General features: G+C 38.2%; 1 protein-coding gene across 1 annotated transcript in view; it reads right to left on the bottom strand.

Moving 5' to 3' along the window:
• Nucleotides 1–21217, bottom strand: part of LOC126187794 (glycerol kinase-like) — a 163459-nt gene that overhangs the window by 55814 nt on the left and 86428 nt on the right. The window contains exons 9-10 of the mRNA XM_049929069.1: nt 20856–21112; nt 10423–10628 (exon numbers count right to left, since the gene is read on the bottom strand). Of these exons, the coding sequence (XP_049785026.1) occupies nt 10423–10628; nt 20856–21112 (463 nt within the window). The remainder of the gene's footprint in view (nt 1–10422; nt 10629–20855; nt 21113–21217) is intronic.

The raw sequence follows: 21217 nt of genomic DNA on the forward strand, positions 1-21217 counted from the left end.
TCTGTTAATAATGTTGTGAATGTAATTAATGTAAGCCCAGAACTTAACATTATCACACAAAATTTTTGCCTGTTACAACACGGATCATGGTGAAAGTTCAGCACAACATGTATGGATGTTGAAGAAGAAAATTGTGTATGATAAAGCAGAACCCTATATTTTCTTGATTATTTGTAGAAGTGATTTTGTGGAAGTTCTATGGGACCAAACTGCTGAGGTCATCAGTCTGTAGTAGGGCGCAAGCTCCCTCAGTAACTAAGGTAAAATTTGTTTATAAAACACATTTAACGAATTTTTGTCAGTTATAATTTAGAAATAATTACTAAATGCTGAATGAGTGGCAATCAGAGCAACACAGCTTAGTGTACTTCACTGGGTGAGGACCATCACTGCACTGGTCAGACTGTCACGTTTAGCCAATGACCAGTAGCAGTAGCAGTAGTAGTAGTAGTGTAGTAGTAGGAGGAGGAGTGGTATTAGTAGCAGCAGAAGAAGAAAATAACTTGCAATAAACATGTTGACATGTTGTACTACAGTTAGTTGCCCATTTGTATCTATACTGAGTGGCTGTATGTCATATGACTTATTTGGGAATCATATAACACTGATCATGATACCAACACATTTTTAATTTTGCTACTCCTACAAAAAAGTGGTAAGAAATATTTTATGGATGAAGTTTGAAAATAAATTAAGTTTTATGACGAATTTAGTTGCTAGAATATCCAATTTTCTTTAAGAAAGGAAAAGAACAGTTTTTTTTTTTTTCATAAAGCTATGAGACATGGAAAAGCAGAGGTTATATTTTGGAACAAATCATCATGTTTAATGAAAATAAAGACAACCTGAAATATTAACAAGGTTTTAGAATAAACTTAAATTTTATCTGAAAACAATAGAAGGAGAAAGTACACACAAGTATTGTATACATTACAGACTACGAAAAATAATTTAATAAATTTCTGAAGCTGAATGATCTTCGGCACTGAATATAAAGCACACTACTGTAAGCACTACAGCAACAGTGTAAACAAATAATTAGTAACAGCTATCTTACAGGTATGTTACCATATCAATTGCCACATTCTCTGCATACTTGATAAGAAAATTTTTCTCAGAAAAATACCTGCATCAAAAGTATAGAATGTATAATGATGTTTATGTTACACTCATACTCGGTCTTGTAGCAGCACAGTATATCACAGCAATGTGAGCAGGTTTGAATATGGCAGATTGATTTGTCTAAAGGAAATACATTAGTCACAGCTTAACATTTCTATTTGTGCAGAGCATGCTGCTGCAACTCTTATGGGTGCTATCAACCAGCGGACAGAAGAGAAACGTACAAAGCAGCTAGCATGTAGTGGATTATACACAGTGTTCACAACATGTGACGTCCATCATTTTATTCACATGCTCACAAAAGACTGTACTGCTTCACCAGTAGAGTTAGTTTGAGACTGAAATACTGTATCAAGTGTGTACCAATCTACATCGACAATTTGATGCTGTCTGCTGTGGACCAGGCTTCCGTCATGCATTCTACAGTTTAGGCTTCCACTGTCCAGAGATAATCAAACCTCAAAGATTTGCTTAGTAGGAAAAGTGAGACAACAGAAAGCTATACACACACATCTCGCTTCAACCCATTCTTCACACTTGGCTCTATGTTGTATACTATCACGCTGACTACAATCAAGCAACATGCATTGCTGAGCAGCAAAACACACACAAAATGTGGCAGTGTGAGGCACCAATGGAGCAAAGATTAATTTGGACTCCTATGTACTGAGACAATCTGATCATCATCATCATCACACACTTCTTGATGCCATAATTCCATGTGCCAGAGCATGGTCACATATGATGAGAAATGAGGAAGTCTTCTGTGTAGAATAATGGTCTCACTGCTTCTTCTGGCATGTGTATTCACCTGAGACATCACCTACTAAACATTTATTGTCAAGCAATGTATTTACCACCATACTCCAGCAACTACTGGTAATCTAGCAAGGCTTTACAGAATTGTTCATAAATCATGTGTACTGAGATTCCCCTGTGACACAGCCAAACCCTCTTTGTACAGTGCGCAACAGGCCAAAATAAGTATAGTGTACCCCATACAAAGCTGCTGTAGCAACTTACCTACAGAAAAATGTTAAGCTGAATAATAAATTAAAATATAATGAAAAGGAAAGTTGCCACTCACCATATAGTAGAGATGCTGAGTCGCAGTTAGGCACAACAAAAAGACTGTCACAAATATTTGTGACATTTATTTGTGACAGTCTTTTTGTTGTGCCTATTTGTGACTCAGCATCTCCACTATATGGTGAGTGGCAACTTTTCTTTTCATAATACTGTTACATTCCATACTGGATTTTCCATTGTTCGATTAATAAATAAAAAGATTTTTCTTAAAACTGAAATTAATATGAAAATTTTATTTTAATGTTAAAGAAGTTTATGGGGGAAGCAGAAGCTTCCAGCTTTTCTGAACAGAGAAATGATGCATAAATCTGCAGTACATGCCATAGACAGTAATGAACATCCACAGCATCAAAGTTGGCTATTAAGAAATCAACAGCAGCCATTTCATAAACCAATCATTGCCAAAAAGCACAAATAATGCTGTGCCTTTGTTTCTTGTACTTCATACTCAGCATAAGATTGGTTTTTAGACCAGTTGAGTTTATGGTTTGGAGGTAACTAGTTGATAGCTGCTGAAGTATGGTTGTCTAATTAGTAACAGGAAAGCAGTTTCTTTGGGGTGAATTGGATCCATCTTGCTGGGTTCATTAGTTCAGTACCAACTAATGTGGTTTAGGATTTTGTTTCTCCAAGTTACAGATAGAAGAGGAGTAACTTTCACAGTAACAGTCTGTGTAAAAAGAAAAAAAATACTATTGGGGGGAAAATGGTCTTCTACATTGATACTTCACAAGCCACCATACGGTGCATGGTGGAGGGTACCCAGTCATTTCCTTTCCTGTTCCACTCACAAGTAGAGCAAGGGAAAAATGACTATGTATATGCCTCTGTATGAGCCCTAATTTATCATCTTATCTTCATGGTTGTTACGTGCAATGTATGTTGGCAGCAGTAGAGTCCTTCAGCAGTCAGCTTCAAATGCCAGTTCTCTAAATTTTCTCAATAGTGTTTCTTGAAAATAATGGCTCCTTCCCTACAGGGTTCTCATTTGAGTTCTCAAAGCATCTTCATAACAGTTACATGTTGTTCAAACCCGCTGGTAACAAATCTAGCAGTCCACCTCTGAATTTTTTTGATGTCTTCCTTCAATCCGACCTGGTATGGATCCCAAACACTCAAGCAAAACTAAAGACTAGGTCCACCAGCATACTATATGCAATCTCCTTTACATGTGAACCACTCTTTCCTAAAATTATTCCAATAAATTGAAGGTGACCATTTGCCTTCCCTACCACAGTTCTCAGATGCTCATTCCATTTCATATCACTTTGCAACATTACACTCAGAAATTTAAACAACTTAATTGTGTCAAGCAGGACAGTAGTAATTCTGTAGCCAAACATTACAGGTTTGATCTTCCTGTTGTTGTTGTTGTGGTCTTCAGTCCAGAGACTGGTTTGATGGAGTTCTCCATGCTACTCTATCCTATGCAAACTACTTCATCTCCCAGTACCTACTGCAACATACATCCTTCTGAATCTGCTTAGTGTATTCATCTCTTGGCTTCCCTATATGTTTTTTACCCTCCACACTCCCCACCAGTACTAAATTGGTGATCCCTTGATGCCTCAGAATGTGTCCTACCAACCGATCCCTTCTTCTAGTCAAGTTGTGCCACAAATTCCTCTCCTCCCCAATTCTATTCAGCACCACCTCATTAGTTACATGATCTACCCATCTAATCTTCAGTATTCTTCTGCAGCACCACATTTTGAAAGTATCTATTCTCTTAACTAATTATCGTCCATGTTTCACAACCATACATAGCTACATTCCACACAAATACTTTTCTCCCTACCCATCTGCATTAACTTACATTTTTCCACATGTAGAGCTAGCTGCCACTCATCACACCATGTCTAAGTCTTCTTATATCTTCCATCACTCAACTTTGACAATTTACCATACACCACAGCTTCATCAGCAAACAACCACAGATTGTTGCCCACCCTGTCTGCCAAATAATTTATGTATATAGAGAACAGCAGCATTTCTATCACACTTCTCTGTGGCATTGCTGACAATACCCTTGTCTCCGATGAACGTTCGCCACTGAGGACAACATACTGGGTTCTCTTATGTGAGAAGTCTTCAAGCCACTCACATATCTGCGAACTTATCCCATATGCTTGTACCTTCATTGTTGTTGTTGTGGTCTTCAGTCTAGAGACTAGTTTGATGCACTTCTCCATGCTACTCTATCCTGTGCAAGCTTCTTCATCTCTCAGTACCTACTGCAACCTACATCCTTCTGAATCTGCTTAGTGTATTCATTTCTTGGTCTCCCTCTGCGATTTTTACCCTCACGCTGCCCTCCAATACTAAATTGGTGATCCCATGTCGGCTCAGAATATGTCCTATCAAGCAATCCCTTCTCCTAGTCAAGTTGTGCCACAAATTTCTCTTCTCCCCAATTCTATTCAATACCTCCTCATTAGTTATGTGATCTACCCATCTAATCGTCATCATTCTTCTGTAGCACCACATTTCGAAAGCTCCTATTTTCTTCTTGTCTAAACTATTTATCGTCCACGTTTCACACATTCCTGACACTTAAATCTATACTATATGTTAACAAATTTCTCTTCCTCAGAAATGCTTTCCTTGCCATTGCCAGTCTACATTTTATATCCTCTCTACTTCGACCATCATCAGTTATTTTCCTCCCCAAATAGCAAAACTCATTTACTACTTTAAGCATCTCATTCCCTAAGCATCACCCGATTTAATTCGACTACATTCCATTATCCTTGTTTTGCTTTTGTTGATGTTCATCTTATATCCTCCCTTCAAGACACTGTCCATTCCGTTCAACTGCCCTTCCAAGTTCTTTGCTGTCTCTGACAGAATTACACTGTCATCGGCGAACTTCAAAGTTTTTATTTCTTCTCCATGGATTTTAATTCCTATTCCAAATATTTCTTTGGTTTCTTTTACTGCTTGCTCAATATACAGATTGCATAACATCGGGGATAGGCTACAAACCTGTCTCACTCCCTTCCCAACCACTGCTTCCCTTTCATGTCCCTCGACTCTTATAACTGCAATCTCGTTTCTATACAAATTGTAAATAGCCTTTCGCTCCCTGTATTTTACCCCTGCCACCTTCAGAAGTTGAAAGAGATTATTCCAGTCAACATTGTCAAAAGCTTTCTCTAAGTCTACAAATGCTAGAAACGTAGGTTTGCCTTTCCTTCATCTTTCTTCCAAGATAAGTCGTAAGGTCAGTATTGCCTCATGTGTTCCAACATTTCTACAAAATCCAAACTGATCTTCCCGGAGGTCGGCTTCTACCAGTTTTTCCATTCGTCTGTAGAGAATTCGCGTTTTGCAGCTGTGACTTATTAAACTGATAGTTCAGTAATTTTCACATCTGTCAACACCTGCTTTCTTTGGGATTTGAATTATTATATTCTTCTTGAAGTCTGAGGGTATTTCGCCTGTCTCATACATCTTGCTCACCAGATGGTAGAGTTTTGTCAGGACTGGTTCTCCCAAGGCCATCAATAGTCCTAACGGAATGTTGTCCACTCCCGGGGCCTTGTTTCGACTCAGGTCTTTCAGTGCTCTGTCAAACTCTTCGGCAGTATCATATCTCCCATTTCATCTTCATCTACATCCTCTTCCATTTCCATAATATTGTCCTCAAGTACATCGCCCTTGTATAAACCCTCTATATACTCCTTCCACCTTTCTGCTTTCCCTTCTTTGCTCAGAACTAGGTTTCCATCTGAGCTCTTGATATTCATACAAGTGGCACTCTTTTCTCCCCGCGTGACTGCTATGGTCTTAGGTTCGAATCCTGCCTCGGGGATGGATGTGTGTGACGTCCTTAAGTTAGTTACGTTTAAGTAGTTCTAAGTTCTAGGGGACTGATGACCTCAGTTGTTAAGTCCCATAGTGCTCAGAGCCATTTGAACCATTTTTCTTTTCTCCAAAGGCCTCTTAATTTTCCTGTAGGCAGTATCTATCTTACCCCTAGTAAGATCAGCCTCTACATCCTTACATTTATCCTCTAGCAATTTTGCACTTCCTGTCGATCTTATTTTTGAGACGTTTGTATTCCTTTTTGCCTGCTTCACTTGCTGCATTTTTATATTTTCTCCTTTCATCAATTAAATTCAATATTTCTTCTGTTACCCAAGGGTTTCTACTAGCCATCGTCTTTTTACCTATTTGATCCTCTGCTGACTTCACTATTTCATCCCTCAGAGCTACTCATTCTTGTTCTACTGTATTTCTTTCCCCATTCCTGTCAATTGTTCCCTTATGCTCTCCCTGAAATTCTGTACAACCTCTGGTTTAGTCAGTTTATCCAGGTCCCATCTCCTTAAATTCCCACCTTTTTGCAGTTTCTTCAGTTTTAATCTACAGTTCATAACCAATAGATTGTGGTCAAGAGTCCACATCTGCCCCTGGAAATGTCCTACAACTTAAAACCTGGTTCCTAAATCTCTGTCTTACCATTATATAATCTATCTGATACCTGTCAGTATCTACCAGATTCTTCCATGTATACAACCTTCTTTTATGAATCTTGAACCAAGTGTTAGCTATGATTATGTTGTGCTCTGTGCAAAATTCTACCAGGCGGCTTCCTCTTTCATTTCTTACCCCCAATCGATATTCACCTACTATGTTTCCTTCTCTCCCTTTTCTTACTGTCGAATTCCAGTCACCCATGACTATTAAATTTTCTTCTCCCTTCACTACCTCAATAATTTATTTTATCTCATCATACATTTCGTCAATTTCATCATCATCTGCACAGCTAGTTGGCATATAAACTTGTACTAAGGTAGTAGTCATGGGCATCATGTCTATCTTGGCCACAATGATGCATTCACTATGCAGTTTGTAGTAGCTTACCCGCAGTCCTATTTTTTTATTCATTGTTAAACCTACTCCTGCATTGCCCCTATTTGATTTTGTATTTATAGCCCTGTATTCACCTCACCAAAAGTCTTGTTCCTCCTGCCACCGAACTTCGCTAATTCCCACTATATCTAACTTTAACCTATCCATTTCCCTTTTTAAATTTTCTAACATACCTGCCTGATTAAGGGTTCTGACATTCTACACTCCAATCCATAGAACGCCAGTTTTCTTTCTCCTGATAACGATGTCCTCTTGAGTAGTCCCCGCCCGGAGATCCGAATGGGGGACTATTTTACCTCCGGAATATTTTACCCAAGAGGATGCCATCATCATTTAACCATACAGTAAAGCTGCTTTCCCTCGGGAAAAATTACGGCTTTAGTTTCTCCTTGCTTTCAGCCATTCGCAGTACTAGCACAGTTTTGGTTAATGTTACAAGGCCAGATCAGTCAATCATCCAGACTGTTGCCCCTGCAACTACTGAAAAGGCTGCTGCCTCTCTTGAGGAACCACACGTTTGTCTGGCCTCTCAACAGATACCCCTCCGTTGTGGTTGCACCTACGGTACGGCCATCTGTATCGCTGAGGCATGCAAGCCTCCCCACCAACGGCAAGGTCCATGGTTCATGGGGGAGGTATTAACAGTAGTCCCCCAAAAATGCAACTGAAAGTACAAAAGGGCGATGTATGCAAAACTCTCTATAGGGAGAGCATCACAAAGAGATGACATTTTAGGTGGCACAACCTTTTTGTACACAAACCTTGTGAAAGATAACCTGAGAGTGAGCTTTTCCGTGTACCATCACCATAAACACATATTTGGCTCTATTTTAACCATCTCATCTGACGATGGTGCCATAAATTCCAAAAAGCACAAAAAAATGAACACTTACAATGATTATTTTGTTCTCAGTTGCCATTCGTAAACACAAATCGTTACTCTTCACCAGTAATGTCTATATTTAAAAGATTAATGAAGTTATGAGCTTCTTCACAATCTTTTTGTCATCCTTAAACTCTCATAAGTTTCAGAACTCTTGAATGTTTCTTGCATGTATTGCTATGCACCCCAACAAATTGTATGAAATGTCTAACATTGTAACAAAAATCCATCACAGCTGCTCTTCTTATATTTTACTTACCACTAACAGTTCTGAGCAATGGCTCGTTCTCAAGTGGTACCTGGACATAAACAGGCTATTATCGACATGTACATCCACATATCTGGATACAAATGTACAACTTTGGTTGCTTCCACAAGATTTACTTGTGGTATAAGATCTTAAATATTAGTTTTCAATTACGATCTACGTTTGTTTCATCATGGTTGTGCATGATTGTTACAATATCAATTTGTGTGTCAATGATATAGTTTTTTTTTTTTTAATTTATACCTTTGATATAAATCAATATTATAATATCCCTGCATAATTATGACAAAACAAAACTAGGTCATAACTGAAGAACAAATAAAAACCATACACTCTCTGACACAAAAAAATAAAAGATCAAAGTGAATCACTCTGAATATGATGAGGAAATGAAATGAATGATTCAGATGGAAAGGGTGGCATAAAGCTGTTGCCTTCTCTCCTGAGGCAAGCTGGCTCACGACTGTTGTAAAAAGTCATTGATATCCTGGATAATGACACTGGGATTGATTTGATATGGAAGCTCGTCCCATGTTCTACCCGGGAACATGTTGAGGATATTGCTGGTGATGGAAGTACTTCTACATCAAGCAGACAGTTCATAGAGACATGTACTATGTGTAGTTGAGCATTACCCTATTGAAATACGGAACCCTGATACTGTTCATGAGAGGTGACAGATGTCAATGACATACTGTTATGCCATCAGAGTTTCCTCAATCACTACCAGAAGTCATACCTGATGGACCCCCTCCACCATGACAGCAAGAGTAACGCCAGTCTCTCTCCAAAACAGTGGAAGAATGGGACCTCTACCACGGTCACCACTGTATTCGCCAGTGAACATAATGTGGTGTCACTCATCAACAGTCCACGATTCAGAGTCATGAAACCATTCCAAATGTGGCCATTTGTGGTATGGTGTTAATGGTAGCCTATGCAAGTGAAGGTAATTCCTAAGTCTGTTGGCTGTTAGTCTCTGACCAATTGTGTGGGATGACACAGAATGCTGCAGAGAATCCATTACTTACTCTCGGACGGCAGGCACAGATGTGAAGTGGTTATGCTGCGCTTGGTGTGCAATATGGTGTGTGTGCGTGTGTGTTGGGGGTAGGGTCATAGAGGGGGGAGGGGGGAGACTCGTGCACCCACTGATAATAATCTGGTTATATCTAGATATCACTTGAGAATGAGCCATCGCTCAAAACCATAGTGGCAAATAAAACATTAAAAAAACAACTCTGATTGATTGTTACACAATAGTATAAACTTCATACATTTTTAAAGTCTGTCTCAATTTTGAAATGGTGCTGAAAAGCTTTATACCAACCAGTGTTCCTGAGTTTATTAACATTTATTTTCTTTGAGATGCCACAGCAAATATGAATGTTAGATATGTAAATGAATGTCAACTATATTAATTGATCTACCTTCTTCTTCCATTCCTTCACAATTCACTCTTGCTAAAATCTGCCAAATCATTTACAGCTCTTGTGTCCATGAGTAAGACATAGTAATTAATATTATGATTTAAGGAAGGAAAGAAAATTACGGTTTCTGTCTCTCTATGACCAGTTTGACAGAGACAGAACACAAACTGAGAGTGTACAAGGATGGAGAATGAATTTGGATGTGTCCTTCAGTGTATTTGTCCCATTTTAAATGTACACCAAATGTAAATGTATAACATAACTGTCTACAATTATCATTATTATGCTTTGTGTACTGAAATCATTGTAATTGTGCCTTGTAAAACTTGACTTATTCCATATCATAGCAATGAGCTTACTGAATGGACATATGTAACTGTAATAGCAAAATATATACAACCTGTTGTTCCTTCAAACACAGGGCCATTGTAAATGGAGCACTAGTACACATATTGAGTGGAACAAACATTGACACAAGGGGCATTCACGGATATATAAACCAATATGCTACAGTATTTCTCACGAACATGAATGTAGTGTTTCATATTGCCTCCAACTAGATTTGTACAGGAATAGTTATCTAGTCATCACAGTTGGAGCTGAAGCTTCAAAACTGAATTTTACAAACTTTACTGGACATCAACACAATAGCAAAAACTAGCTTCCTCATACAGACACATGCAAATTAAGCTTCAGGGTATCCACAAATATGACGTAATTTACAACACAAAACAGTTCGATGTGGTACATACCAACTGGGATTCCACACAAATCTGCCTGCAGCTGCATAATTGTATCATTTACAGTTAAACCACCATCCACAAGAAGTCTTGTTAGTGGAATTCCACAATCTTTATTCATAGCATTTAAGATGTCTCGTGTCTGAAAGCATACTGCTTCCATAGCAGCCTTCACAATATCTGCTTTAGTTGTTTCTTCTGACAGGCCGCATATAACACTGAAATAATAATAATATTCATTTTCTTCCTTCATGTTAATCTTACACTCAAAGTTAGAAAAGTTACAAAAAAGAGAATTCACTTAAGAAAACTGTAAATGACAAGGAGGCAATATGGCTGGACTTCACTTATCTTCAGGATATAAAGTACTATTATTCCTGAGAGACAAAATAAAAGTCCAAAAAATTATTTCCTAGCTTCTGTAACCTTTAACTCCTTCATCGAGGAGGAAATACAGACAGGTTTTGGAAGGTTGGGCTGCAAAGTCAAGTCACTCAGACCCCAAGATGAGACAGACCAACCTGATGCCACACTTCTAGCTTCAGCTGCCAGAGGCTGCAGTCGTGTGTGCGAGTTGCATTTGCATGTGCGCGTGTGTGTGTTTGTGTGTCTGTTGTCTATTTTTGACAAAGTTTATATTGTGACAGTCTTTTTGTTGTGCCTATCTGCGACTCAGCATCTCTGCTATATGGTAAGTGGCAACTTTCCTTTTCATAATATCGGTACATTCCTTCCTGGATTTTCCATTGTTTGATTATTAGAGGGCTAATTGGTCTAGAAACTAAAATTTAAATTTAACCTTTGGTGAAAACATTCATTGACAAAATAAACCAAGGATTGAAGTGAAAGCATTTACTGACAAAATAAACTGAGGTTTCAACTGTGAATTTAGAGATGTAGTGTCAGTATCTAATCCACGTATACTGGCACAATGATTCAATGAACAAAGATTATTTACCCAGTAAGGCTCAGTCATACCTGGACTGTTTCCCATCACAACACATTTGGGAGGAAGAAGCCACAAAGTACCTGCTAAGTAGACTTTGAAGAGAGAAGAAATAACCTCTTATGAAAACATTTATTCTTGCCATTTTTGGTCATATTTCATTGATATTTGATGGGGATCACAACATAAAAAACTAAATATGTCTCTAGTTTCATCACAGTTCTATTTGTCTAAGAAAATATGGTACAGACTTTGTGAAGGAACAAAAAGTTAAGAATATGGGTAATACAAGAGTAATATGTAATGGAGGAGTTTAATATACATGAGCCAAAAAGAATTGGCAGCTACTAATTCTTGCTATGGGTGAGGTCAAGGTACATAGAAAACTATGGTGCACAAGCTCATGTCTCAATTTACTGACATCATAACAAAACTTGTAACCTGACTGGTACATGTTTCTAGATAAGAATGGCTCTCAAGGACTCTCAAGAAAAGCTTTAGTTTCTAAATAATTTTGCTGTTTCTGGAACAGAAAGTTGTATGAAAAAGTAATTGAAAGAAGTGAGTGTGCTGTGTTTTGTCAAACATCCACAACTGATTCCTATGTACAATGATTTGTTAATAAATACATACTGAATTACATGTTTGGAGCTAGAAGAATACTATGAATTAAACGACACTTTTCTACTCTGTAGTGGAGCACATGCTGCAATGAACATTTCTGATAAATTAAAAATATAATAACATATAATGTTTGTAGGTGTATGGGATTTTTGCCGTTGGGTATCTGTCTCTTTCTTTATTGTTGCAGTATGGTATCAATTATTTCACATTGTAATTTTTGTGATGTGAGGTTAACTTAATTCTTTTTTGATTCCTTTTTTGAGATAAATATGCTGAAATAATGAATGTACAACTGATTCTGTCATGTCCAAATGCAGCCATGGAACAATTTTATTCTTTGTGTTCATGGTATAAAATTGTAAAGTTTTAAGATTTTGTGTCATTTTATGTAAATCTGAACTCCCGTAATAACCACACCAAATTTTAAAATGTAGATCATCAATTATAACAAAGACTGATGTTTCAGTATGCTTGATGTATATCCTTATAGTATCTTTATCAAAAGTAATATTTTGTATTCAGAAATAAGTAAATACAGATTTGTTGAAGACTTGAACCAATAAACAAATCAATGTATTAAAACTTAAAATTTTCCACATTCAATATACAAAATTTCAGAAATGGAAGAGCCCACAGAAGTAGGGTGGGAGTGTCCTCTCATAGCATTCAGTATGCACATTCCTGTCAGCTGATTCCATTTTAGTCCCTAAAAGCTGTCTGTGTAGAATCAAAGTTGCTGGTTGTCTGTTGTGGTGTTGTTGCCACCACTTACATCAGCACCAGGTTAAGTCAGTAGATATGAGCAATAACTGGACTATTTGCTATAAGTATTGATCACTTGCTTACTCTTCATGAGCTCACAACCACCACTGCTCATTCTGCATGATGTACCTTATAAAATGTTGGCCGATGTAGGACCCTCAGTGTTCCTTTACCCATCACTACTCCTGAGGAGGGAAGAAAACTGACAAGTTGCCATTGGGTGAAGCAGTGATCAGTAATAAAACTTCCTGGCAGATTAAAACTGTGTGCTGGACCGAGACTCGAACTCAGGACGTTTGCCTTTCGCGGGCAATTGCTCTACCAACTGAGCTACCCAAGCACGACTCACGCCCTGTCCTCACCGCTTTACTTCTGCCAGTACCTCGTCTCCTACCTTCCAAACTTTACAGAAGCTCTCCTTGCAGAACTAGCACTCCTGAAAGAAAGGATATTGCGGAGACATGGCTTAGCCACCCCCCAGGCTGTGGCTAAGCCATGTCTCTGCAATATCCTTTCTTTCAGGAGTGCTAGTTCTGCAAGGTTCGCAGGAGAGCTTCTGTAAAGTTTGGAATGTAGGAGACGAGGTACTGGCAGAAGTAAAGCGGTGGGGATGGGGCGTGAGTCGTGCTTGGGTAGCTCAGTTGGTAGGGCAATTGTCTGCAAAAGGCAAACGTCCCGAGTTCGAGTCTCGGGCCGGCACACAGTTTTAATCTGCCAGGAAGTTTCATATCAGCGCACATTCCGCTGCAGAGTGAAAATCTCATTCTAGTGATCAGTAATGTTTGTGAAAATTCGTGTGTGGTATCCAACTGTAGGCTGATGCAGACAACATTCTTCCATTGGAGCATTTTTCTTCAGTAATGCAGCAGAGCAAGACCCAGCAGTGAAGACAGGAGTGCCGCAAATACTGGCTTTGCTTGGTGGGTATGTGAATTGCAATGATGACAAATTTTTATTAACTGGAGAATTCGGATAATCAGTCATGACAGATTCACAGCAAGGTGTGGATTTACAGATTTACAGAGCAATAACACTCAGAAATTCGTCAGTTAAAAGCAGCTACGAGAGGTAGAAAGGATGCGGGTCAAGTAAATAGCTGCCTCGGAGTATGACCAATGAAAGTGCACAGTTCTAGTTTTTCGTAAAAGATCAGATAAGTATGTTCACATGCTTTCCGTAAACTTGAGAATGCAGCAAATTTAGGATCTTGGATAAACTCTGACAAAGTAACTGTGGCCAAATTGTCAATCCAAGATGAAGTACTTGACTTTATTATACTTGATTCTATATGCAGTCATGCAGTTACCTATTACAATTTTAAACAGTCATGCTACAAGAGGAAAAACACTGCGAGGTTTTACATGACGCAACTGCATAGTATGCTTATTTTGGACAGAGAATCCACCCAGTAATTTGTGAATTGCATTAGAAAAACTAATGCTAATATGTATGAGCTCACGAAGACAATTCATACAATGGGACAAAACTGTTAGAAGCTGGACAAATGGCATTGGATACATTTTCTGAAAGGGCTGCAGGTTGAACTCGACTGAGTAGTATGATTGACATGTTGTAAAACAAATGAAGAAGCAATATAAACAGAAATTCAATTTCTTGAAGAGCTACAGAGACCTCAAATTAATCAAGTTGTGGGAAATCAGCTATCATGAGAACAGGCAATAAAGTACAACTTCTCATATGAAAAGCATTTGACGTTTACCTGCAGAGTAGAAGGACACGCAGTTTGAAAGTGTTAGAAGGGAACACAAGACTGAAAGTGAAGAGCTTTTGGAGGAGTACACCAAAGGCTGATGGGACAAACGGCCACTCCTTTACCACTGCCTCCCCCCCCCCCCCTTTCCCCAAGAAATATTAGTTATTGTGAGCTCCACTATTCCAAAGGCCTACTTGCCAACACAATTTACCAGGGGCAAAATATGTTTCCTTTTTTGGATGTGGTGCAAAATATTCAAGGACAAAAGTTGGTGGCAAGCAACCTGTACAATTGAAGGGTTAAATGGCAACCACATGCACAATTGTGGAAAAGTTCTGACTGTGACAGGCCAAGATGATTATATGATGGAAATGCTTGTGATAAGGAGTAGAGAAAAATGCTTTGAAGGTATATTAAATTTGGATTTCATGGTAGCTAACCACACTCCGATCAGTATAGAAGAAAGAGAATCCCGTTCGCTCATAACAATTATTGTGAACTCTAAAGGACAGACTCAAAGGAATGTTAGTGCTACTAAGGTAACGCACAAATCAAGTAGCGATGCAGTTATGCTGTTCAGAATCCCTGTACATGTGGCTGAATGTGAGTGCAACCCGCTGCAAACAGGAAAAACTCTGTATACTGACATGAAGCTGAAATAGTATGGGGGAAGTAATGTGTTGTTAACAGACATACTGAATGGTAACTTGCTACATCAGAGTCATTGCTGTGCAGCAAGAACTGTCAGTGTTATTAAAGAAGAGCCAAATAAGAATTGCATATTCCAGCAAGCATTACTAATATGAGTAACACTAAAGTGGAACTACCACAAGAAACTATTGTTGCGGCAATACTGAATACAGAACATAAGATGAAACTGAAGTACCTATTAACGAACAAGACATGTAGGTTGTTAATTATTGTCCACCTTAAGACAGTGTGAAAAAATTAACTGACAAAGCAACTGAACCATTTCACTCATTTATCACTCAGTGCTACTTGCCTTCTCCGATATGTTTTGAGAACAGGACAATCTTCCAGCAACCCCTTTAGTTCAACAAAGGATCCATATAGGAGAAACAGTACCCATCACTCAATGAGCAAACAGAATTCCATATAGACACTTATTCTTGGTCGAACAGCTGGAAGTGGGATTCACTAAGCCCACAGAACCACCAGATCCAACGTGAACATCCCTCATAGCAATTATCAAGAAAAAAAAGTAACATACAGGGGAACAGCATTACAGGTTTCGCGCTGATCACAGGAAGATGAATGCTGCAGTGTAACCAGATATTCATCCGATACTAAATCTCATACACTCTTTGAATTATCTTGATTTGTGCAAAATCTTCGGTGAATCTGATTTAAGCAGCAGGTACATCCAGATGACAGAGCTAAAACACATTTTTTTATAACTACAGGTGCGATACTGTCCTCAGAGGATTCGCATCCACACAATTTCTGGTTTACCACAATAATGTTACTAAGAGCAGTATTGGAGAGACTGAGCAGTGCAAATCATTCCCTATCCATGTAAAAGTTTCATTTTGCTGTAACTGAAGTAGAATATTTAGGACATAGGATAACAACAGATGGAGCTGAATCTAATTTAAAAAGTTGTGACGAATATCCAGAATTGACAAATGTGAAAGAACTGCAGGCATTTCTGGGCCTTGTAAATTTTTAACGATGAGTTATTCAGCATAGCATATCCAATCACTCAACTGCACAAAGAAGGAGCAGGTTTTACTTAGCAGTCAATGAAAGCTCTGAAAATAGCTTTGACAATAGCTCCCATATTGGCTACTAGTAATTTTGCAGTCAGGGTGGTCTTTATCACAATAAATCAACAGAGAAGAGTGCCTAATTTCATTCACTCCTCATCTCCTGAAATCAGCCAGATTTAGTTACTAGACAACAGACAAGTAATTAGTTGCAGTTGTCTATGTCATAAATTACAGGTTAGTTTTCTTACCCGACTGATAATTCACTGTAGTAACAGTTCATGCAGCACTGAAATAGCTTCTAAACCCTAAGGATCCCAGCAGCAGCCTTGCATTGAAATGAGTACCAACTGAAAGTAGTTTGCTGACCTGGAAAGCTGCACAGCAATGCAGATGGATCAAGCAGGAAAATATTCACAGTTGGCAGGGAAGAGGAATTCATTAACACACAAGTTTCAACCTGGAAACAAGATCCTAAATTTGAAATTGTTGATGGAATACTTTACAAAAGCACAGCTAAGGAGAAAATGTATTTTTATACCTGAATGCCTATAAGAACAAGTGATAAAATAAGTCATAACATTTCACTGACAGAGCACAGTGGCAAAAGAGCTACTAATTTGTCAGTAGCCCAGAACTATTGGTGGCTGAACTGGAAACCAAAGGCTAAAGGCTTACAGTTATGTTTCATACTGTGATTCATGAAATATGCAAAATGATGTGGCCAAAACCAAAGCACCTCTGTAAGAACTCCCATAAACAAAGCAAATTTTTTGAATGAACAGGTTCCTTAAACGGGTCCCTTACCAAAAACCAGAGAATGGAAATCATTACAGCTTGACTATTTTTGGTCATTTCTTGAGATACTTATTAATGACATCTATCCTGGACCAAAGTGCTAAGAACTGTGGCATGTGTGATTATTAAATACAAGATTTTGAAATATGGCACACCTTCCATGATTAGTGACCAAGGCTCCAATTTTACTTCCAAATTACTACAGCAAATTTGCCTGTTGCTGAAAATTAACAAGCTACGGACAATGCATCATTAACAGGAATGGACAGATCGAAAGAATTCATTAAACCATTAAGAAAATTGTGTTGGCAGTAAGCACGATTCTTGGGACATAGACACACCATACATCTCAGCAAATACAACACAAAGATCCACAATGGCACACACTCAGCCCTTACCAAATAGAGTACCTCACCATGACCTCGCCATTTTACTTTGCAACATCAGCAAGAGGCAGCATCAACGAACACATCAGACACTTAGTCAGTAAACTAAATGACATATGAAGTACACAAAGGCTTGAAACCCACAGGCATTTCTCCAGCAGGCCACTCAACGTGACCATGGAGCTGTTATACCTAAATATTGTGTTGAAGACTTTGTTTATTCGTTCAATCCAGGAAGTTTACACTGCATGGAAATCACCTCCATGGTTACATTATAGGTCCAATCACCATTTTGCTCTATCATAGTGCATTTGAATTATGTAAAGCCACATTAGAACAGCAGTATACTAAACCAGCCAATGAACCAGAAGAATTACCCCTAGGCAGGCCCCAGAAGTAGCTGAGATGGCCACAGAATATGTCAGATGGTGACAAGCCAGTGAGTCACTGAGCTGAGGTCTGATATTCATTGCTGACAAGCCAGGATGCCACCAAATGATCCGATCCAGAATGCAGGCACGAGCAGCACTTTGTCACAATATCTACTACACCAGAGGTAATGCTAAGTGTGTGTATATCACAAATAGTGCACAAGTGTATAAGTGTGTATGTTCAAAAGTGATCAGGTGTGATCATCTCTCATAAGCAATAAGCTGACAAACTGAGTCAAACTATAACAATTCATTTCTTCCAGAGAACTGATTCACTTTCCTCGATTCCATAACATTACATTTAAGTACAATTCTTGTTTGCAAAATATCTAAACTGCACACACATTCACCATGAAATTATGGCAGTATATGGATCAAACACAATGTTGCGCCCAGCTGTAGTGAAACGACGCCAACAATGTGACAAAGGCAGCATAGATATGGGTGATGCTGATCGAGATGGAAGGATAGATATCAACATCAACCATAGACAACAATTTCCAGGTGATCGAGGGATGATTCACAGCAATTTTAGATTTTCGGATGATGAGGACATTCACACAGTGGTTCCCCAATGGCTACATGGCCGAGGACCAGCTTTCTATTTTCAAGGAATTGAATGATTAGTAGAATGTTCAGATTGTTGTTTTACAGAGACTAGGTGAATATGCATCTGTGTCACTTTAAATACTATGCAGCATTCCATAAAAGTGTAAAAATTACTCGACCTATCATAATAGTGCGTAACTTATTTTGTGAAGTCACCTCGCAGAAGTACACAGGATGATAATGGAAATGGCAAATCATCACACTTCAATGAATTTTTGTGGACTCCAAAGAAAAACCTGATCAAATAACAAAACTAATATTATGCTAACTGTTCTCAAATATTTGGTAATATATGAAATATAAGGCTGAGACAGATGGGAAAAAAAGTAAGTAAACCGTTTATTATTTCAAAAGTAATCACAATAACTGTTAATACATTTATCTCACTCTGATACAAGACTGTCATTGCCTTCATGGAAAAAAATTGTGGTTACCTACAGAAACAGGATTGTACTCAGTAATGCAACTCTTCATCCAAAGCAAATCGATGGCCACCAATGTCTTTCTTCAAAGCTCCAAAATTCAAAAATCACATGGGGAGAAATTGGGACTGTATGAAGAATGTGAAAGAGCTTACCAGTGAAACTTCTGCATTCCATATTTTTGGATCCCTAAGGAAAGACATCTGTGGCTGTCAGTTTCCTTAGGACAAAGAAGTGCATGCCTGGGTACAAGTGTGGTTCCACAGGCAAGGGCAAACATTTTTCCATGAAGGCACTGACCATCTTGTCTCACAGTGGGATTAATGCATTAACAATTACGGCAATTACTTTAGAAATAATAAACAGTTTACTTACTTTTTCCCTATTTGTCTCATTTTCATTTGACTGTCCTTATACACTGTGTATTGATGTAAAATGCATTCAGATTCAATCCAAAATGTGTAGGTGAGAACAAATTTAAGCCTACAAGAACTCAAACCTAGATGCTTGCCTTTCACAGACAATGAGCAACCTCTTAAACTATCCAAGCATTTCTATTTTATATATCAGCCAAAAGTTTCAATTTGCCATTTGTTTTCCACTGTACGTTTCCAGCTAATACGCTGCATGATTAATACCTCTAGGAGAAAGAACACAGAAGAGTGTCCTTAAGTCATTATTGCAATCTTGTAAAAAGGACAAAAAAGGAAAACAAATTACTTCCATCACTGTTTTCCTTTTTTCCCATGTCTCATTTTGCTAGCTGGAAATCCAATGAAATGCATAAACTTTGTGCAACAGTTTCTTTTTTCCTGATGAATCATGCAGAAATATCATGCCAGTCACACAAGCTTACTCTGAATACTTATTTCCTACCATAGATACACACATATGTAATGAGAAACTGATTGGACTGGTAGGCCATCGACTTTGTGCAACAGTTTCTTTTTCCCTGATGAATCATGCAGAAATGTCATGCCAGTCACACAAGCTTACTCTGAATACTTATTTCCTACCATAGATACACACATATGTAATGAGAAACTGATTGGACTGGTAGGCCATCGACTTTCTTTGTGGTAAGGGAATGTCTACCTCAAATGACCATCAACAATAACTATAGATACACACTGAAATATAGTAGCATATAGATATCAGAGAGAAAGTACATCAGATGTAATAGTGTGCCCAGACACATACAATATCTCATTTCTAAATCCTATGTTTGTCATAGCTGACTAGTTGTCCATGTGTTTACATTAGTAACTGACTGTTTTACTGGGAGTTTGTAGACATAGCTGAACACACACACAAGTTTGATAAACTACTTATAATAATTAAAATTAACTATCACCATCGAGTGATCAGCCATGAGATGGACCCACTACTTTTTTTTTCTCTCTCTCTCCTCGACCATCAGCAGGTTTGTTTCATATTTTCAAGTACTTATTATTTCTGTAAATTATAAGGAGACAGAATGGATGGCCATCACTTACATTCACATACATTATGAAAAGTTGGGAAGGAGGATAATGTCATTCACATCCCAGATCAAATGGAACCCCTCCATTCTAAGGGCAAAGAAAGGCAAAGATGATAGGTAATTCATCTTTGAAAGGTTTTTGTCATCTCTCTTTCTCCCAACATGTGCATCCCTCTCAAATCAGAGTCTGAGTGACTAGCTTCTCCAAAACAAATAACTGTTTTCTCTCTGAGGAAGGAACTAACAGTTCTGAAAGTTAGGAATAGTTGGAACTTTTAAATGTGTCTAGCAGCAGTACTAGAATTTTGCCTTGTGAAAGTATGTGCTGGATAACTATCCCGTTACCCTACAATTTCCTCATGGCTTCTCATTATTATTATTATTATTATTATTATTACTATCAATACATATTTATCCCTTAAAGGAAAATATAGAAAAACCAAAAGGAAGTATCGCTTTTGGGGAAAAAATAAAAAACGTCACAATAAATTAAAAGAACAATACGAAAAGATAATCTGAAGAACTGGTATTTGAGGGTTTTACCTGCGAGCATCCTTTCGCCAATATGGAGCATAAAGTCCAGAGAATGCTGGAACAAAATAAACTTCACGATGAGCTGTCATTTCTTTAATCATATTCTCGGACTCAGCAATATCTTTCAAAATACCAATGTTATCTTTCAGCCAACTAAATGCAACACCTGCAATGGCAATGGCGCCTTCCAGGGCATAAACTGGAGGAGTATTTTTTCCCATGCGGTAGGCTACAGTTGTCAAAAGGCCATGACTTGAGTGCACTACCTGTAATAAGTACAGACATTTTTACAAAAATATTGAAAATGATAAGTGATGCCATGGTGGAATGGTCTACGGATAAGATGGGTACAGAAAGTTGGAAAAACATTT

Source organism: Schistocerca cancellata, chromosome 5 (assembly GCF_023864275.1).
Source record: "Schistocerca cancellata isolate TAMUIC-IGC-003103 chromosome 5, iqSchCanc2.1, whole genome shotgun sequence".
NCBI lineage: Eukaryota > Metazoa > Arthropoda > Insecta > Orthoptera > Acrididae > Schistocerca > Schistocerca cancellata.